Source organism: Nothobranchius furzeri, chromosome 3 (assembly GCF_043380555.1).
Source record: "Nothobranchius furzeri strain GRZ-AD chromosome 3, NfurGRZ-RIMD1, whole genome shotgun sequence".
In the NCBI taxonomy this organism is placed as follows: domain Eukaryota; kingdom Metazoa; phylum Chordata; class Actinopteri; order Cyprinodontiformes; family Nothobranchiidae; genus Nothobranchius; species Nothobranchius furzeri.
Genome location: NC_091743.1, coordinates 82,679,459 through 82,706,523, shown reverse-complemented (window position 1 = coordinate 82,706,523; position 27,065 = coordinate 82,679,459). Strand labels below are relative to the sequence as shown.

The 27,065-nt window shown below is 42.6% G+C and overlaps 3 protein-coding genes across 4 annotated transcripts; 1 reads left to right on the top strand and 2 right to left on the bottom strand.

The window, feature by feature from the left end:
* Positions 1 to 10,191, top strand: sh3yl1 (SH3 and SYLF domain containing 1). Its single transcript, XM_015957970.3, has 12 exons — positions 1 to 142; positions 2,106 to 2,216; positions 2,298 to 2,411; positions 3,344 to 3,408; positions 3,481 to 3,593; positions 3,874 to 4,002; positions 4,073 to 4,217; positions 8,001 to 8,082; positions 8,165 to 8,221; positions 8,700 to 8,732; positions 8,996 to 9,028; positions 9,232 to 10,191. Coding segments are annotated over exons 1-12 (1,092 nt in total). The 5' UTR covers positions 1 to 141; the 3' UTR covers positions 9,441 to 10,191.
* A 4,079-nt stretch (positions 10,192 to 14,270) lies between these two features.
* Positions 14,271 to 24,054, bottom strand: si:dkey-190l8.2 (solute carrier family 22 member 13). 2 transcript variants are annotated; one of them, XM_054734970.2, is made up of 10 exons: positions 23,729 to 24,054; positions 22,880 to 22,977; positions 22,539 to 22,693; positions 21,984 to 22,152; positions 21,810 to 21,912; positions 21,606 to 21,745; positions 19,296 to 19,507; positions 17,951 to 18,059; positions 17,639 to 17,881; positions 14,271 to 17,554 (listed from the first exon to the last, which is right to left on the bottom strand). In XM_054734970.2, exons 1-10 carry the CDS (start codon positions 23,939 to 23,941, stop codon positions 17,482 to 17,484), a joined length of 1,515 nt encoding a protein of 504 aa, XP_054590945.2. In that variant the 5' UTR covers positions 23,942 to 24,054; the 3' UTR covers positions 14,271 to 17,481. The 2 variants fall into 2 exon arrangements, with proteins under 2 accessions (XP_054590945.2, XP_054590947.2); XM_054734972.2 differs by having other exon boundaries at positions 22,880 to 22,973; positions 23,729 to 23,921.
* An 853-nt stretch (positions 24,055 to 24,907) lies between these two features.
* On the bottom strand, positions 24,908 to 26,488 carry LOC129154818 (required for drug-induced death protein 1). The gene is made up of 2 exons (XM_054735041.2): positions 26,143 to 26,488; positions 24,908 to 25,161 (listed from the first exon to the last, which is right to left on the bottom strand). The coding sequence occupies exons 1-2, from the start codon at positions 26,344 to 26,346 to the stop codon at positions 25,042 to 25,044; spliced, it is 324 nt and encodes a 107-aa protein (XP_054591016.2). The 5' UTR covers positions 26,347 to 26,488; the 3' UTR covers positions 24,908 to 25,041.
* Between the last annotated feature and the right edge of the window lie 577 nt (positions 26,489 to 27,065).

Genomic DNA, 27,065 nt, shown 5'->3' with positions numbered 1-27,065 from the left:
TGCGCGCGCGGCACTTGTCAGCTTTACGTGCACACCTGTGGACAGTTGCGTGATTTCCGGCTGCTGTTGTCAGGTGAGGCGGAAGTGAAAAGCAGCGAGAAGCTCACCTGTCGGCAGGTAAACGACCACCGAAGAAAGAAAAGTAAGTTAAACCTGAAAGTGCGACACATTCAAACCTGAAGCTGGTTCTTTCTTTGTGTTCTGGTGGTTTCGCTCGGTGTCCGGTGGCTCTGATTTCAGGTTCCACCTGTTCTCCATTACACCTGCGAGTGTGGTCAGGCCTGCTGGAATAACTCACGTTAACCAGCAGAATGAACCTAAAGCAGGTGTGGGGAACCCTGGTCCATCGTGGGCCGCTATCCAGCATATTTTAATTTCAACCCAGCATCATCCCACCTGATTTCAATCAGCAGGTGATTAACAAGCTTCCGCGGAGCCTGAAAAGCTGCAGAACATGTGAATCAACCCCTGAATCAGAAGGGTTGGAGCAAAGACATGCAGGATACCGGCCCTCGAGGACCAGGGTTCCCCACTCCTGGCCCTAAAGTGTCAGAGTACACTGATTTAAGGGTGTTTAGGCCTAAATAACGAGGTTTGGGTTCTTTAAGGGGTCAGATGTTACTTTTCACACAGCAGGATGCACCTAGAACACCAGATCAGGCATAAAATGATTTGTATGTTTTATTTACTTATCATTTTTATTCGTAAATCGTTTAACAACAAACCCTTTACAGAATCGGCATCATGCTTCATGTCTGAAGGTGTAAAAAGGTCGTCCTGAGTTACAGGAGGGGGTTCTCCTGATTCAAGATGGCTGCTGCTGCTGCCCAGCATCAACAAACACCAACTATGTCAGGTGTAAACTCCCTCCCCCAGGGCCGGTATGTAGCATGTTTTCGTTAGACCTGCTACAACACACCTGGTTTAAATCAGCAGGCCTATCAGGCTTCTGCAGAGCTTGGTGAGCTACTGAGCAGGTAGATCAACCTTGTTGGAGCAGGGAAACGACTAAAACATGCTGAACACCGAGTCTCAAGGAAAGAAGTAGTCTACCACTGACCTACACAATGTTACTAGTGGAGTCATTTAACATGATTTCAAATCTGATGACAGATCCTCTGGATCATGAGATCCAACATTAGATCAGATCAGCTGGGCTCCATTCCTCTTGGACATGAAGACCCTTTCAATTCAAACTTAAACCGTATAATTTAGATTTCCTTTTTCAATAAGGTTAAATTTTGACACGCTCTGATATAAATCGATTACAAATGGCATAAAAACAAACTTAAACCAAGTCGGTGGTTTAGTGATGACAGCTGAATCCCCTTGTTCCTGTGGAGGACGTGGATGTGTCGCCGTGACAGGAATGTGCTACAGCAGCAGGTTGGATCATCTCTGCTCACTCACTCCCAAACCAACACTCAACTCTCCCATTCATCACAGGTTGTCTTTAAAACAGATTACAGACAGGAGAACGCCATGGTAACATTCAACAAATCAGCCATATTTATTATAGCTGATGCTAAGTTTTTTCAGGGAATTAAAATTGATATTTTGATTATTTTATTGTTAAAGAGCAAGTCACCCCCTACAAGAAACGTACTTCACTCCCACTTCATGTTTGAAAAATGCAACAAATGCTGTTGCTTGGCAGACCGAGAGGGCGGAGCCGCTAACAAATACAAACACACACAGGCTCACAATGGAATTATGACATCATAATATACCAGATGACATCATAGCATACCTCTTAGCCAATAGCGGTGGCAGGTTTAAATTCAAATACAGTGCAGAATTTTTCCCTGACGACGGTGCAACACTGACAGTTTTAGGCAGAATATTTGAATTTTAACCAAGATGCACTGAACTGCCAAATTATTGACTACACGTGCCTGTAGCATGATTAGACACTCGTTTATATAGTTTATCAGCAAAAAAAATGTGATTTGGGGGTGACTTGCTCTTTAATAAAGAGAACAAAGAACCCAAACATGAGTCACCCATCAGAATTAACACTTCTCCTCAATTTTATTTAGCTGTAGAGTCTTTGGGTCTCAGAGGTAAAGACAACTTTTAAACACAAACATGTTTCCTGGTTTCAGTGAGTAACCCCATCCCATCCAACCTGAAGTCTGAGGCCAAGAAAGCAGCCAAGATCTTAAGGGAATTCACCCAGATCACCAACAGGGTTGGCCCGGACAAACTCATCCCCCGTAAGGAGCTGTACTCTACTAACCGAGTAAACTTTGACCTCTTATAAACAATCTTTCAAAGGCAGACTTGTTCTGTTGTAGCTCATGTCATCGCAAAGGCTGAAGGTTTGGCCATCATCTCCGTCATCAAGGCTGGCTTCGTGCTGACGGCCAGAGGAGGCAGCGGGATCGTCATCGCCAGACTCCACGACAGACGTGAGTATGGCTGGACGCTGTGTGGAACGTACTCTCACTCAAACTTTGACTATGTTGCAACTATCAAGAAGGAAAAGGACACCTGTTAGCTGGTTTGTTTTGACCTACCATTATTCTTTCCACGTGCTTCCTCACCATTCGGCAAAGGAGAGGAAGTTGGCGTCCCTACCCTCAACTGTGATGAGATGGATTTTGTTTATCTGCGGGTGTACAGATGTTAACGGTATTGTATTTAGCCTTTAAAACATCGAGACTCGTGTGAGTCTTTGAGAAAAGGAGAAAGTTTTTCTTTTATTGTTCTTTACAAAATGCGAGCATGCACTAAAAGCAGATTGAACAAAATAATTCCAACAATTGCTTTAATTATGTAGAGTTTTGTGGTAGTTTAGAGCTGAAATATGAATATTAATGACATCCATAATTACGCAGGCTTGACATCTGGTCTGGGTTTGAGTTGTCGTCTTGTTGCCTCCTCATTTTCTGGTTTATTTTTTATTTATTTTTTTATCTTTTGTGATCATCACTGTTATCTCATTTGTGACCTTTAACCTCTGAGTAGTCCAATGTTGTGTGTTTTGTTTTCTGCTTTCGATGCAGTTTAGAGTTGTTATTTTTGGGAAACTCCTGTCAGGACCTCTGTGTTTTGGGACCTTGTGACATTTTGTGTTTACATGACAACAAACCAACCTCCCTGCAGCACCAGGCGAACCCAGTCATCTGACAGGGTCTGAGCTCGGTCCGGTGCTGGCAGGCGGATTCTGGTGTGATGGGACTCTTCGTGTTTTAGAACCTCCTGAAGGAGGTGAACACCCGTGGTGTTAAAGGAGAAGTCTGGAGAATCCGGGAACTCTTGAGTTGTTTTATGCAGTCAGAAGAATAAAAGCTGTCAGGATTTAAACCAGAAGCCTCGGCTGTAACGTTTTACTGTTCAGGTTGGTCAGCGCCTTCGGCCATCGGTATCGCCGGTCTGGGTGGGGGCTTTGAGATCGGTGTGGAGGTAAAACCATCTTAAACCAGAAATGTGTTTGAAGATGGTGAATTGTCCCTGAAAGCTTCGTGTTGTGTTCAGGTGTCGGACCTGGTGATCATCCTCAATCAACGGAGGGCCATCGAGGCCTTCACTAAGGGGGGGAACCTGACGCTGGGTGGGAATTGCACCGTTGCTGTTGGACCATTGGGCAGGTGAGTAGTTAAAGCTCCTCCCCTTCCTGTCTCTGTAAGGATTTGGAGACTCATTAGTTTTATCAGTGTTCTGAGACATGAAACAGAATCTGTTCACATTCAAATCTGATTTAATTGATCACCGGGGCATTTTCACCTAATTTATTCACCGATGAGGAAGTGCTCATCATTTAAAAGGCAACAAGATCATGCTCACAACGTAGATGGGGGAAAAAGCTGTGGATTAGGTTTTGAGCCAAACATGTTAAAAAGCACAACTCCACACGATCCTATGTCTCAGGAACCTGGAGGCTGACGTGGCCCTGCGCAGCACCGCCGCCGTCTTCACCTACTGCAGATCCAGGGGTTTGTTTGCAGGGATTTCTCTGGAGGGTTCCTACCTGATCGAACGTAAAGAAACTAACCGCAAGTATGAAGAACGGCCAGAATCTCACCTGCTGGATGGGTCATCATTCTTTAATCCAGTGATTTGGTTGCAGGTTTTACTCCCAGGACATCAGAGCGTCGGCCATTTTGAACGGTGACGTGGAGCCTCCGTCAGAATGCTACGACCTTTATCACATTCTGGAGGTCTACACTGAGGCCTACACCACCGACTGGCAAAACAAGCACATGAGGGCTAAGGTATGCTCTAGATCCAGAGTTTCAAACGGGAGCGAAGCATTTCACTGGTTATTGGCAGATATTATCACAAGTTAATTGTCTTAAGTGAACGTTGATTATGTAACTGTTGTTATGTAGTGTATTTTGGGGGTTTAATGATGATCAACAAGTGATCAATGTGATGATTCTATACAAACAGAATATCAACCTGACTGGTCTTTGAATGTTTAGCCAGAAGAATTTAGGATTCTTTGCTCATTCAGTGACCATAAACACACTTCGTATTCAGACAGTCAAGTATGTAATTAAAATAAACTTTATTTTCTAGACTAGTTATATTCCAAGACAAGTTATGAAATGGATGAATAATTGTGGAATGTGGTGTGTGATGATGGCATGTGATTTTTATCAGAACCTTGTATCTGAAAGAAACGGTGAGTTCTGGGTGGGAAAGAATTTGGTCTGCTATAACTGGAGAGTTGATTTATTAATAAAGCATCATCAGACGCAATCTTGCTGTGTCTACGTACCCCTTTTCGGAGACCCCCTTTGCAGATCCGCATGGTCAGGAAGTACGGTGAACCTCAACGCACCGAGCTTAGCAGAATAACCGCAACACGACCAGTTCCAGTCTAGAGATGTCTCCAGGTCACAACAACAGGTGGACTTGTTTTATGTCTCGAACGGACTCTTAAGGAGTCTTGCTGTGTCAGCTTTGCAGCATGCAAAAAGGTTTTGACTGTATGTCAGAGAGATGTTTCAAAGAGACTGGTCCCGGATTGGCCACTCCGGAGTCTCAGCTGGAAGCAAACTTACTCAACTCGGCTCAATGAGCTGAATAACTCAGGAAGTGATCTAAGTTTTATTCCTATGTTATGATTTTCTGGCAAATCACAACATGCCATGTTCAGGAGGTTTTACTGAACAAACCTCAGAACACTACTCCTCCAGACAGAAGATGCCCTGATCTTGTGGAAAAGAAAATTGCTATCTGTCATGACTGTAGCCTTGTGTCAGGAAGGTGTGTGTGTGTGTGTGTGTGTGTGTGTGTGTGTGTGTGTGTGTGTGTGTGTGTGTGTGTGTGTGTGTGTGTATCAGGATTACCTTGTCATATCAAACATTACTGATCATAACATATAAATCTTTCAACGTAATAATAATATTCATTTCAACCTCATTGATTTAGGCACAGATTAATCAAAACATTAACACATTGGCCATTCATTATGATTATTTAAGTATTTAATTTAACCATATTGTTTATTTCATTTCATCATTATTTTAACATAGAAGTTCATTCTTTATTCTGTGAGGAAAAGACTAGATAAGCAGCAGCTTGGCAGAAAGAACTTGGTGAAGCAAAACACTGCGTTAACAATCTCAGTGTCGACAACACTGTAGAACCTTTCTTGCAGCTTGGAAGATTAGAGGGCACCAGAGGCAGAATATGTCTGTAGATGACCGGATACTGAAGAGGTCAAACTGTAGATGAAAAATGACCCTTCCTGAACATTACAGTCGTCTTAGAGATTATAAATTATATCCAACAATCGACTTTTGAGAGAATCTTTAACACAGCTATGGATCTTTCTATAGATTTTGATGCATTAGTGTGAGAAATGTTCAGAAACAAAAAAGGACAACTTTAGAAAACTATGCAGGGGTTAGATGGGTCCTTGATGATGGAGAGTCTTCGTGAACCGCTCTGTAAAAACTTCAGTAAGTTGAAGTTTGTGTCGCCATTTTAGATTTTTTGTCCTTTGTTGAAACATTGCGTTGGAATCAGTCATGAAAACTACTGTAGTTAGGGATCAAGCATCACAATGAAGGTAAACAATCATGTTGCCATGGTGATGCTAACACCCTCTGGAGCATGGTCGTAATTTTCACTTTAGAAGTGGGGGGACATGGAGGGGGGGGGGGGGTATCTTTACAGTATGCTCTAATGGGAAACAGGCTTCAACACAAACGGTTGTTTTCCACTTGGTCCTAGAGCTCAACCAGTGTCAATTTAATATAGAGTAATATTGTTTTTGGATGGTAAAAAGTTCAGGGGTCAAAACTTGACTTTGGAAAAAGTGGGGGTGGCATGTCATCCCCCCCCCCCCCCCCCCCAATTACGTCCATGCTCTGGAGGTGCTGCTGGAGGCTTATGGAGGAGTTGATCTATCCACCAGCAGAACAAATCAAAGCTGGGCTGGGGGCGGAGCAAATGGCCGGGCCCTTCAAACCCTTAAAGGTCATGATAACATGATTTTAGCCGTGGCATCCTGTATTTGGTAGCTGGGTCTTCGGTGCCTGTTTACTGACCTAATATGATGTTACAACGGTGGTGGACAGACCAGCTGTGAATTCTGGAGAATCCCAGAACAGCCAGTGTTGGCCCTTCCCCCACCCCACCTGTTGGAAACTCCCCGCCAGGCTGCGGGAACGTCTAGCCTCCCACCCGGTGCTTTGAATGGACCGTTACGGCCACTTATTTAGAGTTTTTCCGGTCATTTACCAGTTGAAATTTGCGAGTTTTCTGATAATATCTGTCAGTCATCAGACATCCACGCAGCGCCGCCCCTCCCGATACGCCGGACCAGTGCTCCACGAGGGGCCACGTTTTGCACACAAGGCGCATCACTTCTGTGAGGCGCGATGCACCTGCAGCACCTTCAGTCCAGGCATAGGAGAGGGAAAAATAGACGAGTTATCCGACACCGTGCTCGTTCCCGACTGATGGCTGCGGCATCTGGCCAACCTGTGGTGAAATGTGCCGACAGGCAGGTGGAGCAGACAGTTGGAACCCAAACGGAAATGTAGTGAGCAAGCATAAGAAAGAAAATGTCAAAACAAGAGGAGTGTGCTTCATCTGAAAGTGGGCATGCTGTTGAAAAAAACTTTGTGGTCATGAACATCCCAACTGCTGCAGATCATGAGACAGAAGAGATGATCGTTCTGTCTGGATGTGGATTCACTAATCGTGTTTTATACTAATGAAAAAGGGAGAAGGCTGTTGAAATACTTTATTCAGAAGATTTTTTACGTACTTTATCATCATGCAGCAGCTGTCTGTCTCTTTCTGCGCCGTTCAGTGTGCCACCTTTCTGGAGTCCGGTGTCACATGAACAATCCTGTGCAACGGCTAAAAATTGAACAGTGTGAACCTGGCATTAGGGACATATTGTAGACTTTTTTTTTGACACATGGCCAGCTGTGAAAATTACATATTTTGATGCCCATTCTGATTGGTTGGTGAAATGCTACAGTAACCCCCGGCGAGGCGTTTTTGTAGCTCAAACAGCCCGACCCTGCTCCATCCATCTGCTTATTTCGTAGGTGAAGTTTATTGATCCTAAGATCTAGATGTTCTTTATTCCTGATTGTATGTTTTAACCAGTTGGGGGAACATTTTCTAAGTATGAGGATCTTTCATATGCCTCTCTTTTTGTTTGAATCTTTTTTTCACTCGTTGCTTCATTTAATAATGAAAAAATTTTAGTGATTTCTGGATGTTTAGGTTCCTTTAGGACTTATTACTGTCCCCTCTAGTTGTTTTAATCTAAACTACATCCAGCTTGATTTATTGTGGTTTTTATATCTTCAGTTTCTGAATGTTAAAAACATAGAATTGGGAATACATCCAATCCAAAATTTTTTTGGTTTTCTAACCCGACCAGGTCACTAAGTGTCTCGACTCCATCTTCTCCCAAACTCATCTCATTTCTCATCCTTCTGACTCCCAGATGCTAAACTGAGATGGGTCCTAGAGGGCTACTCGTTCAAACGGTGTTGTCCATTTGTGTGCTTTTTCTGCAGTCACTTGAAGCTCCATCCAGACCTCCACCTCCATCCCAGCGGAGACCTCAGAGCAGTTACCAGCAGCCAGCAGCAAGTTCAGGTGGAACACTCGTCCAGAACCATTTACTTGGGCCATGGTTCCTCTGATCCATGTGTGATATGTGTGTGATATGTGTGAACAGGAAAGAAGACTGGTCTCTACCCAACTGCTTCTGTTTACAGGTCTGAAACCACCACCAGTAAGTTACTTGTCCTTTTGTTGTAGTCAAGTGTGGATTTTAGATTTCTGGTGTAGTTGAGCAGGGTTTTCCACAGAATCCAGTGAGTGAGCACAGAATCCAGTGAGTGAGCACAGAATCCAGTGAGTGAGTGAGTGAGTGAGTGAGTGAGTGAGTGAGTGAGTGAGTGAGTGAGTGAGTGAGTGAGTGAGTGAGTGAGTGAGTGAGTGAGTGAGTGAGTCTTGTTTACAGCTTTAGGGTCAACAGAGGATAAATCTGTGGTTCTTGCTGTGATCTATGAGACTGCAGCGGCCTCTAGTGGTTGCTTAATGCTAAGGTTCCAACAGGAACGGAACCCAAAGTCAAATCTAGCATTTACAGGACAAGTTTACTCACCTTTGTTTATTTATTTATTTTTTGATTTAGTGATTTTTGTTTTCCTAAGTTGAGAAACGAAGATTATTAGAAACAGATTAACTGGATGTTTTCATTGTTTCAGCTCAGTTTGTCTCCAACAACCCTCCCAGATACGGTACGATAATTAACCTGACGTTTACACACACACACACACACACACACACACACACACACACACACACACACACACACACACACACACACACACATCGTAAATCTCACTTTCTGCAGGTTTACTTGTGTTACTTATCAAATATAAATGTAGATAACTCGGAAACTTTTATCTAATCCAAATTGAACCCCTTTTAATGAGCAGCTCTAATTATTTCATCTATTCTGCCAGAATAGAAGTAAATGTTGATTCTTCATTAATTTCAGATCCTTTTGACTCCATCAGCCCTCCAAGTTACGGTTCGTTAATCTTTAATGTTGTTTTGGTAAACGGGAAAACAAATTATTTGTTACTTAATGAATTTAGTTTAGTTGATGGAATTTTTAAAACTTTTATCTGCTTCTTTAATTCAAAATGTACTTTAGTCTAGTAACATTTCATTATTATTTTATTATAGCCAGACTATCTAGATGTTCTCCATTAATGATCGGTTCTCATACAGATGAAGGACTGTCATTGGCTGGAGCCACAGGGTCTCTGGTTGTCACGGCGACCCATCCCTTTACCGGTCAGCATCCTGGAGACCTGAGTTTTCAACCTGGAGACAAGATCACCGTCATCACGAAGACAGTGTCCCAGTACGACTGGTGGGAGGGGCAAACGGAGGACGGACGTGTGGGAATTTTTCCTGCTAATTTTGTCTCCTTTTAGTGTTGGGTGAAGGAGGCGGAGCTTAAAGGTCACCTAAAGGTTACATTTACAAGCTATTTTATTCCTAAAGTTGTTTTGGTTAGAGACTTAACAGATTGCTAAAGTTTTAGAATTTTCTCTCATTCGATTGAAATATGTGGCTTTTGGGACATGTTAACACCTAAAACACAGTTTGTTGCTTTGTAGCACGTAAGGGTTTCTGGTTTTTATTCTGTTATAGTATTTTTTTTAAGAATGGTCACTTTTTATACTTAAAAACAAATGAAGGTTACAATTCTGGGTGATTATGAGAAATGAACAAACGGGACTTGGAAATGAATTATGATTATTTAGATAATTCTGGTGTAAATCTTGAACATTTAGCTAGGATATTTTTCACTGTTTTGATTTCCAAGTATTATTGAGGTGATTATGGGTATCATTTTGTGTTTTATTCTCTACAGGAGAATCTGACACAATAAGTAAGTTTAATCTGATAAATTAACATAAATACCTTTAGTAACTAACTACTAAGTCAGAAATAATCTGTTAAAGATTAAAAGGAACTGGCTTGTGGGTCTGGATGCTGTTACAGGTTCTTTCTAAAGGTCTGAGAAGAAATTAGATTTATTTTTTTATGGGGTGTCAAGAGACTGAGTTCATGTGATAAATTTTAAATGGCAGCAGGGCCATTCTGTCTTTTACTTCTGTATGTGGTGCTTTGGAGCACTCATAGAGGTATGTTAATAAATTGCATTTTAATAAAATAAAATTTAGCAGTTTGTGTTTCTTGACATTTAGATGTTTCAGAGGTTATATTGAATCCTTTAAGAATATTGATAAGGTAGTGATGGTGGCAGAGGAGTTGAGTGCACAAGTGTGGAGGAGTTCTGCGGTGTGGTGGAGTTGCTAGTGCTAATGGTTAGTTTCTACTAGTTGAATTTCTCTGCTGTTTCCTGGATTCTAAAACAGCTCTCCATGTCATGAGAAGAGATGGGTGAACATTCGGTGACGGTGTGACCTGCCAGGATTCTCAAATCCTAGAGATTTACCATCTATTTTCTCTCAGATGCTAATGCAGGAGATAGGTGTAGGAGACTATTTTCATGTTCAGCCAACATGAAAAATGCAGTGACCAATTATACTGACCTGAATATAGAGCTCTGGACATCACATGACTCTCAGAGTAGACGCCATGTTGGCAGGCAATAAAGGTAAACAAAATTGACGGGATTGGCTTGGATTTTACTCCGTCTGAGTTTACTCCACACTTTAAAACTGAAGAAATTCGTTTTGTATAGTCAGAAATTAAATGGACTAAACATCTCCGACCCTTACCATGCCCCCGGGATACTTTTTAACACGCCAGAAGCTGTCGGAGCGGACGTCTTACAGGATTTGAGATACCCTGACATTTATAATTTCCTATCTAATTTTCCCTCCTACTCCGGAGCATCGCTAAGAGCATATAAAAGCCTGGGGGGATACAAATGGACTCAGTCAGGGTTTGTTGTCGGTATCCAGATCTGGATTCTTCCTGCAAAGGACAGCCCTGTTGTTACCGGGAGGGTAAATGGAGATTTTTGTTACCATTAGCCACAACCCGTTGCAAGGTTATGTCTGTGTGAAATGTTGTGTGTGTTCATAAACCTCAGAAAAATAACTTCAGTATTCTTTTTTTAAACATAGGTGTGAAACAGAACTGTCAACTTGCATCACTTAACTCTTAAGACGCCAAAGGTTCAAAATAGCGACAAGCAACATTTCTGACTGTAACGAGCCACAGTTGATCATTCACTCTGCCAGGAGGTGGCAGACATCTGTAACTTCAGTCTTAGGCACCTTTTATGTGTGTTATGTAAAATGTTGGAATAAATACAGTTTGAAATAATAAGTTTTAAAAGTGTCCTTACAAATGAAATAAACTGATATTCCTACTAGCTTCTAAAAAATATGATCCAACGTTTGCGGCGTTCTGGATCTTGGGGAATCCTGTAGAAGGCTCTTCCCTTATCTCATCCGTGTCTGTTCTGGCATCCTGGGGCACAACAGGAGTCTACAAAATTTCCCGTTTGATTGACTTTACTGACAATAACAAATAGCCTAGCTGTGGGTTACTGCCCGCCAAGATGGCGCCATTCGATTTGAACTGTTGCATGCCGGGAGAAGTGAAGTCAACTCCCTGAGCCCTATAGCACAAGAATTTTTTCATTGAAAATTATTTTAAAATGTGGGGTCATCTTATAATCTACGCATTCACACATGCTGATATTTGTCTGGGGTCTTTACACATCTGTAACAGCAAAGGGCGCCAGGCTGTATGTTCTCAACAGGAGAAGAAAATGGAGATGAGTGATCCGGAGCGGAGTTAAAATAGTATATTTGCTCCGTATTTGTTCCAACATTTATAATAGTTTATTTAAAAAGTGTTATTTTTTTTTTTCATTTCCTGAAGATAAGTCTTGGACAGGCGAGTCATTTAATATACGGGCCAATACGGTGATAAAACCACCTTTTTTTCAGGGAACCACACCTTTAACCCGTGTTGCGTGCGGGTGGTGGCAAAGGGTTCGGTGGCACCAGCGTCCAGCTGTGGCTACATTCTAGCTCATTGCCACCAAAGTGTGAATGTGAGTATGTGGGTGAAGAAGAAGAAAATATCTTTTCTATAGTGCCTCGCAAGATAAAAATCACGAGGCGCTTCACAAAAACAAAAAATGTAAAAATAAAAAATAATTCAAATGAGCAAAAAATAGACAATTGTGATTAAAAAAATATAAAGAAAGAGAGTGAATAGGAAAGAGGGAAATCAGTGGATCCTGAGGAAGGTGGAATAGGTGGGGAGAGCAGAATAAAGAGAGAGAGGTGAAGAAGGTCATACAAAAGCCAGCTTGAACAAGTGAGTCTTCAGCTGCTTTTTAAAGGAGACCACTGAGTCCACTGATCTCAGGCTCAGGGGGAGAGAGTTCCAGAGGCTGGGGGACACAGCAGCAGATGATATGTCACCTTTGGTCTTTAGCCTGGTGCTGCACAACCAGTAGGCTTTGATCACTGGACCTCAGGGACCTGCTGGGGGTGTAGGGACTAAGAAGATCACCAATGTAAGATGGTGCTTGTCCATGTAAGGCCCTAAAGACCAGAACCAGGATCTTGAAATGAACCCTGAAGTTGATTGGCAGCCAATGAAGCTGGAGGACAAGCGGGGTGATGTGGGTGTGTTTGGAGGACTTGGTCAGAAGCCAAGCACAGGCATTCTGAACCACCTGTAGACGGTTCAGGGAGGTTCTGCTCAGACACGTGAAAAGAGAGTTACAGTAGTCTAAGCATGAGGAGATGAAGGTGTGGAGAACTGTCTCAAGTTCAGAGCGGGACAGAATGGGACTCAGCTTAGCAATGTTCCTGAAATGGAAGAAGGAAGTGCGAACAAGAGAACTGACATGAGAATCCAGGGTGAGAGCTGGGTCAAAGGTCACACCAAGATTCCTGACAGAAGGTTTGGTGTGAGAAGCAAGCTGACCAAGAGAGTCTCTGACTTTGGGAACCAGCTTGTCTGGGGCACAGATGAGGATCTCAGTCTTATCATCATTCAGCTGTAGAAAGCTCCCAGCCATCCAGGTTTTGATAGAGTCTAAGCAGGTGTGTAACAGCTGCAGCTTAGACATCTCATGGGATTTAAAGGAGATGTACAGTTGGATGTCATCTGCGTAAAGATGGTAGGAGATTCCTTTGAAGGAGCTCAGGATATGCTGAAGAGGAAGCAGATAGAGGAGGAAGAGCAGAGGCCCCAGCACAGAACCTTGTGGGACACCATGGGTAAGGGAGGTGGTGGAGGACCTAAAGTTGGAGACGGCCACAGAAAAGGAGTGCTCAGAAAGATAAGAGGAGAACCACTCCAGAGCAGATCCTGATAGGCCTACCCAGTCTCTCAGCCTCTCCAGTAGCAGATGATGGTCAACAGTGTCAAAGGCTGCAGTCAGGTCCAGCAGGACCAGAACAGAACAGTCCCCTGCATCACTGTGAGTCAGAAGGTCATTAGAGACCCTAAGAAGAGCTGTTTCAGTAGAATGAGCTCTACGAAAACCTGACTGGAAGCTATCATAGATGTTATGTTCATCAAGAGCAGCTGTGAGTTGTTTAGCCACAACCTTTTCCAAGATCTTGGAGATGAACGGAAGTTTAGAGATGGGTCTGAAGCTGCTACAGAGAGAGGCGTCAAGACTCGTTTTTTTAAGAAGTGGATGGATTACAGCATTCATAAAGTAAGCAGGGACCTGACTAGAAACCAGAGAAGCATTAATTATAGAGAGCACAGTGAACTACTGGTTGTAATGTAAACCACCTTGGGGGGTTGTAGAACCCCAGAAGGCACTGTGCAGATACAGGCCATTTACCGTTTGGGCTTCTTTCCTGGTGGTCCGTCGTGCTGGAAAAGACATTGTTCTTCACCAAACTGTTGTTGGATGGTTGGAGGAGTTCCTCTGGGAGGATGCTTGGGTACCATTCTGGATTCATGTTTGTTTTGAAGTTTAACTGAGTCCACTCCCATCGGCTAAGAAGCATTCACCCACCCGACACCTACAAACATGTAATCAGATCTCTGAAAAATCACAGGAAGGAAACGTGATTTATAATTTTTTATATATGTTAATACAAACTGAAGAAAGTATTTTAAAACTGTAAAGGAGTTCATTTACATCTAATTAATGGACCATAAGACGTGAGATTCCATATTACATATGAAATCAACCTTGTGGACCTTGGGGTTATTTTAACCAAAAGATTGGAACTTTTTATTGCAGGGATTATGTAACACTTCGTATTAACTGAGAGACAAGAGAAGAGAGAGTCACCTTTAAAATGTTTAAGATTTATTTCTAAACAATTTGAAAGAATTTTAAACAAGACTAACTCTAAACTCTTAGTGATGAGTGGATCTGGTGTGAATGAGACGTGAGATGAATGGTGCGTGTGTGAGTGATGTTGTCATCAGAACTCTCGTATCCGGAGAAGCAAGTCTAAATGATGTTGTGATGTTTTGCTTTAGCTATGATCGGAGTTTGATCGGAGTTTCATAAACACATGAGAAGCCATAATTGTTGCTCCACACATACCCTTAGGATGAGACCTCCGTACAGATCCAGAATGTCAGGTCCTCAAACCTCCCTTTTGGTACCGGAGCTGATGAAACAGCATCAGCAGTACGACAGACTAATCTTTGGATTGTTTCCAGGTAAAAAGCGTCAGTTGGTTGACAGCGTCAGATGGACCCTGAGGGTCAGTGAGTTCAGCTTTTATTCTGAAAGGAACCATTGCTTGGTTGGAAAAATGCAACAGATTTTATCCAGCTTGTTGGTTCGTTGCTTAAAAAAAGAAGTCCGGGTGGCTGGTCCGATACTTCTCTTAGCATGCGGTGAACTGCAGAGAACAGGCCCGGAGTGGCTAATCGGGAGGGTCTGGAGAATTCCCGGTGGGCCGCGCGATGTTTGGGCCGCATGGGCCGGTGCTCTCGTTTTTGTTTTTTATCATTTTATTTTTATTTTTTGGTGCCGGTGTTCAGTCATGGCACTGAGGCCGCCGGGCTGATCTCATACGCTCCTCCCGGCTGTCTCTACCTGCAGGCTGCAGCTCGTTTTTTTTTCTTTTTGCCCAATATGCGCCTGTGCGCACCACGTGACCTCGCAGTTGACGGAAAGATGGAAAGTAGAAAGAGCAAGGGTGGCGCGGAGAAGGCAAGAATTAAAAAGAGGAAAGCGCTGGAAACAGATGCAGCTAAATGTGCAAAAATGAGCACCTTTTTTTCTCAAACAAGCTCGCAGTCTTTAACTTCAAATGAAGATAAAACGGGTAAGGCAAGTCAAGATGTTAAACTTTACCGGCTGCAAATCACCATTCAAGTTAATTAAGCATCAATAATGAATTATATGGCGTCATGACATAACGTTATGTAATATAGTCAACAGTATGATGTGACTGATGCCACCAAACTGTCTTGTAGCCCACAAGATCCAGTAGGCCTAATAAGCACCAGGCAGAAACCCACCATTCCAGAGTGGACATGTACAGGTAGGATTACTTATTGAGTCAGTGAACTGAATATTATTAAAATTTATATGATGAAAACTATCCTGGCTCTATATGAAAGTGTTCTAAAATGCTAGATGATTCAGCATTGATCAGAAAGCGTGTAAAAAGGAAAATGAATGCTGAATTGTGACAATTTTCACACAATGTAGTGTCAGAAGAAGAGCCAGGAGCCAGCAGTGAGGGTATTGCTCCTGTTGGGATAGAAGGTGAGCCAACTCATGTGCAAACAAGCAAACATTAGTTTCATTATAATAATTTTAATGTCCAAATAATAGTAGTGACCTGTTGTATTTTTATTAGTAAATGCACAAAGCCCACAACAGATAGTTATTAGAATGAAAGTAAAATGAAATAAGCCTGCATATTTTGCCATAGAAAATATTTTAATTGGTTACAAAAAATGTGTTTTCCATATCAAATGTGCTAAAGCTTTACAGATGATTATTTTAATTGTGTGCAGGTGAGTATAGGGAAACTGGAAAAAGTGTGAAAGGGAGTGCTGAGTCATTTCATTTTAAAGGTTTGAAAATCTCAGAACAGCTGTTTGAACAGAAGGTAGATTGTTATATTGTTAGAGAATGTGTTGTAAAGAACAATGTTGGAGATGTGCACTGATGTTCAAATAAACCTACATTGTAAAGCAACTCTTTCTTGCACTGAATTACAAGGCTTTACCGAGTAGTGTGCTTTTGTAGACTATACATATAAAGTTCTAACATGATTTTAATAATAATTCATTAAGTGGGCCGGTCTGGGGTCTGAAACTCCAGGGCTGAAAATGTGTCCCACTCCGGCCCTGGCAGAGAACTCCAGTAAACTGTTCAGAACTGTTGAGAACTGAACTTAAGATGGCGTGGGAACTAGTTTTATTAATCTGGATGTTTTGATTTCTGGTCGAATCAAAGTTGGCAGATTTATAAACACCACAGAGACTATGCCACGCCTCAGAAAGGAAGGTTCTGATTGGATGAGTAAACAATGTGTCATGCGTTTACATTACGTGTAGTCAGGATGTCTAGTGCAGCTAGATTAAAGTCATATTACTTATTAAAGCATATTAATCATAACATTGTTAGTTCACAGATTGGTCAGCATTATATTATTGACTAACACTTTGTTTGATTAGCTTTATTAAAAATAATTCTTTGATTTATCAACAAGAAAGAGTCCTTTATCTTCAATCTTCTCTTGAGCTGGAAAGGAAGCAGTTTAGAAGCAAATGCATGACCTTGAGGCAGTCTCATGCAGATTAGTTCTGTGTCAGAGACATCCGTGGAGAGAGGGTAAATAACCTTCGGGGGAATGGCACCTCCGTCACGTTACAAAACTAAAGGTGCTGCTGTTTAGATCAGGGGTGTCAAATATGCGGCCCACAAGCGGGTTAAATCCGGCCCGCGAGATGGTTGTGAAAACTTTATTTTCATACTTTACAATGTAGAGTGAAAATAAACTTATCTTTGTGAGCAAGTTTTCTCTGTAACGAGTATAAATAAAACAAAGCTGCGCTCAAGGCTCACACAAGAACTTGAATCACATCCTGAAGTTGGCCGCCACTCAGGATGTGACTTCTGATATTGATGTGCTGGTGAAAGCTAAAATGAGTCAAATATACTTTAAGTGCTGCATGAAACTGATCTTGCCATGTGATCTGTAAGCTCTTTGAATCACTAAGGAATGTTTTATTTATTGATTGATTTTTTTTTTTTTTTTTTTCAAATTTTCAAGTACACTTCAGGTGTTGTACTTGTACTACATTGTCCTCAGGCTCCAGCCTTGTTTTATATTGATTGTATTAAAACAAAGAAAACAATCTGAAGTTTTTTTTTTTTATTTACCGGCCCGGCGCACTTGGGACTAGATTTCCCTCCATGTGGCCCCTGAGCTAAAATGAGTTTGACACCCCTGGTTTAGATGATTTTCATGTCCTTTGGTCTGAATAAGAATGCATCATTTTATTTGTGCTCTCCAAAGAAAACGGTCAATTTGATGTTTGTGTGCCAGCTTTCTCTGAAGAGAGAGTTTCTGTTTTCATCTGGCTGCTCTGTAGCCTCCTGAACAAAAGAAAAACACATCATGAATTAAATAATCCATGCAGGAAACGGGTCGGCCAATCAGAGTTGGGACTGAATTCTTACTTTGGCCTGAGTAGGGCGTCCATGCTGGCAGGGTGAGACATGTCACAGTCCTCCAGTGAGTCGGGAAGTGGAACGCCGCTGGTTTCTGGAAGCAGCAAACACAGGCTACAGCCTACGATTGGTCCGCTGCTATACACAACCATGGCAACCAATGAGATGGCTCCATTTGGACCGGAGGGAACGAAGGTCGTGGCCAGACAGCCAAGACGGTAGGACAGGTTGACCAGGGATATGCAGCGCTGTCTAGATCAGATTTATCAGCTGTTACTGGAAATGTAAACAGGTGAAGGTGCAGAAAGGCGAGTCTGGTACCTGACGACTGTTGGAAACAGTTCTATGCTGTACAAAAGCAAGATGAAGGAGGCAGCCAGGATGCAGAGTTTTCCCAGCAGGGCCAGACTCATCACCAGCACCGGTTCACCTAGAAACCAGTTCATCACAAACTAAATGTAAAGTACATGGTGTCCATTTAAGGACATCCTCACATCTGGAGACGATAAATCTTCAGGCTTCAGACTACAACACAGATTTTCACCATTTGGGTTTAAAAACTAAACTAAATATCTTCAACTTTCACAACCAGAGTAAAGGTTTCAAAACGCTTCAAACATGGGAGTAAAAATGGATCCGGTTCTGAAGATGGACCTGCAGGTCAACAGCACAGGTTAGTCCTGTTTCTAACACCTTAGGCGAATTTCTAAATTAAAGCCCATCCTGAGTGTCCCTCTTCTAGAGTCGGTGATTCATGCCTTCATCACATCCCAGCTAAACTGCTCCAACTCCTGTTTATACGGCATCAGTAACACATCTCTGTCCAGACTTCAGCTCGTCCAGAATTCAGAGGCAAGGTTCCTGACTGGAGCTGGCAGAAGACAGCACATCACACCCATTCTTAAGTCACTGCATTGGTTGCCCGTTCAATTCAGAATCAAATTCAAAATTCTGCTCTTTGCATTCAAACCTTTGAATAGTCAGGCTCGTGCTCTTAGGTCCGCAGATCAGCTCCTCCTCACCGTCCCTAAGGCGCGTTTGAGGACTTGCGGGGAAAGGGCTTTTCTGTCTGTGCCCCAAAACTGTGGAAGTCACCACCCTTCAGGTTAGGCAAGCAACCTCGCATGCCGTCTTTAAATCTCAGCTGAAAAGAAATAATTTCTCCCTGGCCTTCGATTCATGAAGCATTACTCCTTGTCATCCCCCTTCAACTTTTGTTCTTTAATTTTAAATCCCTGGTCAGTTTGGTCGACCATTCTTTGTTGTACTTTTTTATATGGTTTTTCTGATATGACTGTTTGATGCTCTGTGTGCAGCTCTTTGGTTGGTTGTAATGCCATGTTAAAAGCTTCATAAATAAAAGCGGTATGGTAAAAGTTCATTTTAATAATTCAGCGTTTAGCAGAAAGTGATCCGGTACAGTTCTGGACAGTCTGAGTTTGAAGATGGTTCAGATGATAAAAAGTCTTAATCTGAGGTTAACTTTGTGTTTCTCCTAAGAGCGTCTGGTCTGATGTCAGATTTCCTCATATTTGATGCTTCTGAAGTCATCTGAGGCTGAGGAGGCCATTTTCCCCTTAGCATGCTGGTCTCTGGAGGCCTCCCAGCACCATCTAACCGGTACGAACTTCAGCTCCTTTCCAGCTGTTAGACAAGACTGGCTCACCGTTGTATCTGGACAGCAGTAAGGACAAACAGCAGGCAGACCCACTCAGGAACAGAGCCAGCATGGTGAGGAGTCGACGTCCAAGGCGGGCCAAAGGAACCAGCAGACCAGGAACCTCTGAGAGGCCAGAGAAAAACTGAGCGGCGTAAACACTAACGCCAAATGAGCCGATGTTCAGACAGATGCCATAGTACGTCAAGGCTACAGCGGCACTGCAGGGATTAACACAAAAGGTCAGATTATTCACTAAAGTTTAAAAAACAGCACGTTTGATTTGCTTTAAACTAAATAAAACCTTCAATACCAGCCATGATGTACCTACCCAAGAAGAACAAACACCAAGTTTGTAAAAAAAAATTAAAAAAAGCATAAATGGTTTTTTTAAATATTTTTCAAACAAACTGAATCTCAGGAGAATACCTTTTACTTGAAATAACCCAAATCACATAAATAGTTCAGAATTACGACTTTTGGTATTTCTGCCTAAATTTGAATCTTTAAGCTGGAAAACACTGAGGCAGAAGCCTTGAAAGGCAGGAGGAAATGAATAACATTGCATTAATTCTGAACAACTTTTTGTTTCTGTAAAAATAAAAAACTACAAACATTTTAGCCCAGAAGAAAAACACAAGTTTTGGGGGCTGTAAATGTTAGTTGTGGCCACAAGAGGGCAGGATTCACCTATGTTCATGCTGAAGTTAGAACAGAAACTAGATCTGTTTGTTTGTTTGCATTTTTAAACTTCCATCTTTGACAAACTTTTGAAAAATTTAGATTATTTTTATTTCCCTTCATATTTGTTTGGTAACACTTTACAAAAACGGACCCATTATTCACGTTTATTAGTGCGTTATTAACTATTAAATAAAGAATAACAACTGCTTAACCATATTTTGTAATGCGTTACTAAGCAGACACCCCCTCGACCCTTTGTCCTAACCTTAAAGTGCTAGTCACCCCCTACAAGTTCGAACTCCACTCCCATTTTCTGTTTGAAAAATGAGCCAAAAGAAGGCGTGGCCTGGCAGACTGAGAGGGCGGAGCCACTAACAAACACACACACACAGGATCACAGTGGCATTGTGACATCATAATGTACCAGCCAACGTCATAGGGTACCTCTTAGCCAATAGCCATGGCAAATTTAAATTCAGATGCAGTGCAAAGGTTTTACCTGAAGAGGGCGCAACACTGACAGTTTAGTCAGAATATTTAAAATGTAACTAAGATGCATTTAAGTGCCAAAAGATTGACAAAACGTGTCAACAGCACCATTAGACACTCGTTTATATAGTTTATCAGCAAAAAAAGTAGATTTGGGGGTGACTTGCTCTTTAAGGTCAACAATAACGAGAATGTCAATAAAGGGACTATTACGGTAAAGTGTTACCAATGTTTTAAACCTACTTAAGGATAAATAAATAAATCTAAATGTCTGAGGACTTAGAGAATGATACAGTCCTTACTTGTTGTTTTCCTCTCAGGATTTCTGTACAGCGTCCAAATTAATAGTAAAAATATTCCAGACAACATTTTACTGAGGAGACACGGTCCATCTCCTCTGAACTGGCTGATGGAGCTATTCCTGCTTAGGTTCATCTGAACGTGGGTTCGTGTTGCTTTAGTCCTGAACCTTTACCGGAGCTGACCCTCTGCTCTTTTATCTGACAACACTGATCCAAGAATTGTCGCCTCTCACGTGACTTGAAACGGAGCAGATCCAGATGTTTCCCAACCCGTTACCAGATGTGTGTTCCTTCTGTGTCAGATGATCCAAAAGTCTGTAAACAAACATCTAAAAAGCAACTCTGTGGTTCATTAAACTGAGAAAATGCTGATTTATTCTGTCAGTTATTTACAAATAATTACTTCAATAGTTAAAGATACTAAAGAATATCTGGTAGAAACTTTTACGTGGAACAGAAGTATCTTCTTGGTCCAGAGTAAGTTTTCTAGATGTTTCTTTGTGACAATGGTGATCTCTTTAATTATTGGTTGTTGATAACATTTTTGTGCTGAACTACTGAAGCCAGTCTAAAGTTGCTGTTTGACTCGTGTATCAGATGTTTTGAACGAGAGGACAAAAGTCAGAGAGCATGTGAGTCTTAATCTTTTCTCTGACTGTTTTTGTTGCAAAATCATGTAACTTTGAGTCTCAAGCCTGCTGAAGGCTCCTGTTGGACGCTGGAGTTCCAGACAAGGTCTGCTCCTACAGCCATGCTGTTTCAGGTCATTCGAAGATCTGAACTTTATTTTTGTACTTCTTGTTAATTTTACGTTCAATGGTAAGGTGTTATGTGAGTGCAGTACCTCAGGAAGCTCATGATGACCAGTTTCAGCAGGATGGATCCCAGGTGGGCTTTACCTGTGTGGGCGGGGCATCTACTGCCAGATATTTGTGTCTGAGCATCCGCAGCTTTCTCCAGGTCGGACTGAACCGAGTCCAGCAGCTGGACAAAAACAGGCACTCAGTCGTGTAGTTCACCACTTAGAAAGTTAGCCACGTCTTCTCACCAGGGTCAGATGCTGTTTATCTGCTGGGCTGTTGCCATGGTAACGCTGCAAAACATCCACATTCTTCTGTAGCAGCAGCCACCGAGGAGACTCTGGGATGGAGCTGGAACAACAGGAAAACCGTCAGCAGGTTTGAAATCACGGAAGCGACATGCCAGATGAGCATCAGCTTACAAGTAGAGGGGCAGACACATGAGCTGAGGTAGGGCAAGGGTCAGGTGCAGCTGAGTCCAGGTGGGACTGAGCCAGGCCAGCGGAGCCCCGCCCATCGTCCCCAGGCTGAAGCAGAATGACAGGAAGGCAGGGGGCCAGAGCCGAGCCGCAGGGAGAGTCCACTCCACCGCTGCCAGGAAAACACACAACAGAGGAGTCAGGAGGGTCAGGGACTGCAGAACAGTCCATAAATATAATAATTTTTACAATATTACTTTGTTGTGTTTATTTGAGCAATATTTTACTTTAGTAAGAGTACTTTGAGTCATCAGAAATGTTGTAGAAACTCATCACCAAAGGAGTGTGTGTGTGTGTGTGTGTGTGTGTGTGTGTGTGTGTGTGTGTGTGTGTGTGTGTGTGTGTGTGTGTGTGTGTGTGTGTGTGTGTGTGAGTGTGTGTGTGTGTGTGTGTGTGTGTGTGTGTGTGTGTGTGTGTGTGTGTGTGTGTGTGTGTGTGTGTGTGTGTGTGTGTGTGTGTGTGAGTGTGTGTGTGTGTGTGTGTGTGTGTGTGTGTTACCCAGGCTGAAGGCACAAATATTGATAAAGTAAAAGGAGATGGCTGTTAGACAGCGGGTGGCAAGGAAAAGGTGAGGTTGAGGAAAGATGGCGGGTACAACGCCACAGAAGGCTTGGATGAATCCGGCTACCAGCAGCATCCGACGCTTCCCGTACCTGAACACATACAGCGGGATGCTACCAGAACCTCACCACCAACAGGTCAGAAACAAAACTGAAGAATTTACTCGTGTGTGCGTGTGTGTGTGTGTGTGTGTGTGTGTGTGTGTGTGTGTGTGTGTGTGTGTGCGTGTGTGTGTGTGTGTGTGTGTGTGTGTGTGTGTGTGCGTGCACGCGCCTTACCTGTCTGCTAAAGCTCCTCCCACCAGAGATCCCAGCAGCATTCCTATCATGTAGACAGTCTGACCATATGACAACCAGTCTGTCCAGCTGCACACTGACTGACACACACACACACACACACACACACACACACACACACACACACACACACACACACACACACACACACACACACATACAGAGATCAATCACAACTCTGTCTTCCAGATTTGACCATAGCAACTATTCCTCCATCATCAGATCACCTTTGACCCCGGTGCTGCTGGAGGAATTCCTCCAGGGTCGATGTTTGTTTTGTTTTTAACTGAGTTGTAAACCTGCTGCTGGTGTCACAGATTGTGAATTCATTATCAGTTATTAATAAAACACCAATGATGTATAAAGTCCCAGTGGCTCGCTGTAGTAAAGATGACTCAACACAACATGTAACTCAGTCCCGAAGTTCTCCAGAAAGGGTCAAGATCCACCTGTCGCGGAGCCAGCTCAGCAGAAAGCAGGAAGTTTTGCCCTAAACTGTTCATTAACATCCTTGTGGTGATTATTGACTCTTTGTTATGTTGAGTAATCTGTTATTCTTCACATCTATAAATAATAATACATTATTTGCAGCTTTGAATCCCTGCAGCTAAAATCAGAATCAAGTTTCTGTATCAATAATCTAAACAGATCATCTCATAATTTAGAGAATAACTTGGATTAATTACCGAGTTATTCCTATCCTATGCAGCTGCAGCTGTACGATAGATGATGTGATTTAATCCAATTTTAGTCCGATTTCAAGTTTTAACTTGGATTCTGAACGGTGAATACTGGAGCTATTAAAGCAGTGATAAAGTCATTTTCACTCACATCTTGGCTCCACCAATCAGACTCCATCTCTAAAATTTCCCCTTGCTCTGATTGGTTGCTTCCACCCCAGGAAGCTGGGGCGTGTGTGGCGTTGTCATGACGACATGTATCAGCAGTTATGGCTGCTGTGAAGATGTCCATAAAGAAAAGGAACGGAGTGAAAGAATAAAGAAGTGAAAGACGCCAGTAAACGGAGAGCTGCAGCGGGGACATCCCGGTTCCTGTTCTGGTTCGGAGCGGTTCTCATTCAGGAGCTGATCTGGAGCATGTTGTTCCGCCTGGGTCGCTCCCGTGTCTGAGCAGCTGCTCCTGTCACAGGACGGTTATGGAGCAGCCAGCAGGCGGGTCGGATTCACGGTGAACTTTCACCAGCCCCCACCTCCCTCACCTCACACTGTCCCTGAGCAGAGGCCTGTCCCAGCTGGTAGTAAGCAACAGCGACACCCAGTGGTCAATTAGCCTCACTGCATGAGAGAAAAGAAGCATGCAACAGTCTTTCCTCAGTTTGGAGTCAGCTGTTTGTGGACAAGAGGAGGGGGACACACTGGACAGGTCTCCAGTCCATCACAGAGACAAATAGAAATACACTCACAGCCACAGGGACCAGTTAACCTGTCATCCACAGGTGCAATCATCTTTTTGCTGCCATCTTGAAACTATTTCAGGACATTTGGAGTTCAGGTGAATGGAATCTGAGACATGAAGACTGAGAAAGAAGCAAAGATAAGAGATGTGGGGAAGGGGACGGATGATAAATGAATGATAAATGACCTGCACTTACTCTCAGAGTAAGGACTCCAAAGCACTTTACACTACAGTGTATCATTCATCCATTCACATACACATTCACACACTGGTGGTGATGAGCTACGATGTAGCCACAGCTGCCCTGGGGCGCACTGACAGAGGCGAGGCTGCCGAGCACAGGCGCCACCGGTCCCTCCGACTACCACCAGCAGGCAACGTGGGTTAAGTGTCTTGCCCAAGGACACAACAGCAGAATTCTCTGTCCGGAGCCAGGATCGAACCTGCAACCTTCCGATTACTGGACAACCTGCTCAACCTGTTGAGCTACTGCTGCCCCCGGAAGAGGGAAGAGGAAGTGGTAGCAGAGAGGAAGACTACTCGAAAAGGATGCAGGAAAAAAAAGCTGGATTGACCAAACCAGAAACATTCCAGAAAGTTTCAAAATTAGATTTTTTTTATTAAAATGCTTAAACAGACTTTAAATACAACATAATCCACATAAGTAAACACAAGTAATCTAAGAGTCCAATCCCCTCTGTTTCCCATCATGCTTTGCTGCTGCTCGCTCAGTTCACCTCTGTTGCCACGGTGACCACAGCGGAGAGAGGAGTGGAGTAGCTGGAGGCCATGCTTTGCAGACCGGCCAGCAAGCAGTGCCAGCTGAAGCTCAGAGCCTTCCTCACGTTCTGCACCACAGAAGAAGAAAAGGGTTAGTGGTTCAAGTCCCTGCCATGCAGCAAGGCACAGACTGTGTGTGGGGTTAGGGGTCGAGACAGTGCCAACATCCGACCACAAAAATTTAAATTAAATTCACAAAATGTTTTTTACTCTGAGTTTAACCACATCAAACATTTATTTATTTGACCAAAAATAACAAAATTATAGTTGATTCTGTATTAAAGGGTCGGTATGAAAGGTTCTGGATTGTTGGTGTTGACAAAAACGATTCATTAGATTGATTGTTTTCTAGTTTCCTGGTTCTGATTAATAAATGTGATTCATGAGAAGCAACAAGAAGTAGATCTTCTGCTGGGTTTTGATCTAAAAGGTTTTCTTGAAGCTGTGTTTATTTGTGTGTCGGGGTCAAAGGTCATACTAGAGTCAATGTTTAACAGCTGTAATGTTGTCTGAAGCCAGCTGATAAAAAAGCTGCTGGAATTTCAACAAAATCTCTTTTATTCTGACACACTGTTTATACTTTGATCCGTTTTACCATAATTATCACCAGTTTTTGATTCCGATCAAATATTTGACATCATTTTAAATGAACTGTCATCATAAATGAAGGCTGTAATTAAAGGTTTATTTCTAATCAACTTGCCACGAACACCTTTCTAAATATCTTTATTTTAATAATTTATCAGACCTTGTTTGTTTTCTTTGACTCGTGTAATTCATATTATTATTTAATTAAATGCGTTATTTGACTTGTTGTCACTTATTTACCTTCATTATATTGGTTTTGATTTTATATTGTAAAAGCTGTTAATTAATTCTCTTTAATAATTAAAAATGTGAATTAAATGCATTAAATTTTGTTTGTTTTATATTAGAACCGCCAAAATAATGAAAGTGTTTTTAGCTAAATAAATCAGCTGCCATGGCAGTTTAGGAACTATGAGGGAGTTCCCACACTCCTCTTAAGGTCAAAGGCCATCACTGCTTACCTTCCTATACTTTCTGTATCTGTCCTTTCTCTTTCTCTTCTTGTCCTCCTTCCATTTCCTCCTCTCCTCCTCTGTCTCCTCCTCCTCTTCGATCAGAGGTTCATATTTATCTGGCAGGACGCAGAAGTAAACTTCTTTAGACGTTTTCTGTTGTTTCCTTTCTTCTGACGGAGCTCCGTCCTCCTCCTCCTGCTGTGCTCCCATCCCTCGCTCCTTCTCTCTTGGCTCTCCACGTCTGTTTTCAGCTGGGAGGACCTTTGGAATGAGGAGGAGTTCAACTTTTATTAGTTGCCCGAAGCTCCCTCCACACAGGAATGGGTAGATTACAGAAGTATGTGGAGGTTCGTGGGATTTACCTCACCTGAGCAGCTGATGGTTCTGTGGGTAGGCGCTGTTGTTTACAGGATAAACATCGCAGGGTCAACGACCTCGTGAAACAGATTGACCTCTTTGTTAAAAGAACACAACAAATCTTCCATCTGCTGATTCACCTGGGTCGAGTTTAATATTATGTGAAACACCAATAAATACTCACGTCCTTCTGGTGACCTTTGACCTTTCCTTGTTCTTTAAACCACCAGAGTTTTGTTTCAGCCTTTTTCCGTTTCTTCCTGCTTTCATGTCACTTCAACCTCAAAGACAAGTTATTCTGATGTTTTTTTCTTAAGGACGACTTGACAGACCAGTCAAGAGTTCTCAGCAGAATCCTGTTTTGTGGATTTGTTTTAGGCTCTGTTGTCTCGACTCGGATTGTAAAATGGGACTAACTGAATCACAACTAAACCTAAAACTTGACTAAATCCCGTCTTTAATTCAGAGTAGATTTGGAATCTGTTTGGTGGGCTAGAGCTTTACCTGGACTCTGCGTCCAAAACTGGTACCTGAAGATCAGTGGTTCCCAACTTGGAGTCCATGGCCCCAAG

Excerpts from the sequence above, each read along its gene's own strand:
- sh3yl1 (XM_015957970.3), top strand. Across the intron at positions 4,003-4,072 it reads CGTAAAGAAACTAACCGCAA|GTTTTACTCCCAGGACATCA; the intron begins GTATGAAGAACG and ends ATTTGGTTGCAG. Across the intron at positions 8,222-8,699 it reads CAGGTCTGAAACCACCACCA|CTCAGTTTGTCTCCAACAAC; the intron begins GTAAGTTACTTG and ends TCATTGTTTCAG.
- si:dkey-190l8.2 (XM_054734970.2), bottom strand. The coding sequence starts at position 23,941 with ATGTCCCCGCTGCAGCTCTCCGTTTACTGGCGTCTTTCACTTCTTTAT. Across the intron at positions 19,508-21,605 it reads GTCATCATGAGCTTCCTGAG|TGCCGCTGTAGCCTTGACGT; the intron begins GTACTGCACTCA and ends TAATCCCTGCAG. Across the intron at positions 17,882-17,950 it reads CTGTTTCCAACAGTCGTCAG|ACAGCGCTGCATATCCCTGG; the intron begins GTACCAGACTCG and ends AATCTGATCTAG.
- LOC129154818 (XM_054735041.2), bottom strand. The coding sequence starts at position 26,346 with ATGGGAGCACAGCAGGAGGAGGAGGACGGAGCTCCGTCAGAAGAAAGG. Across the intron at positions 25,162-26,142 it reads GATACAGAAAGTATAGGAAG|AACGTGAGGAAGGCTCTGAG; the intron begins GTAAGCAGTGAT and ends TCTGTGGTGCAG.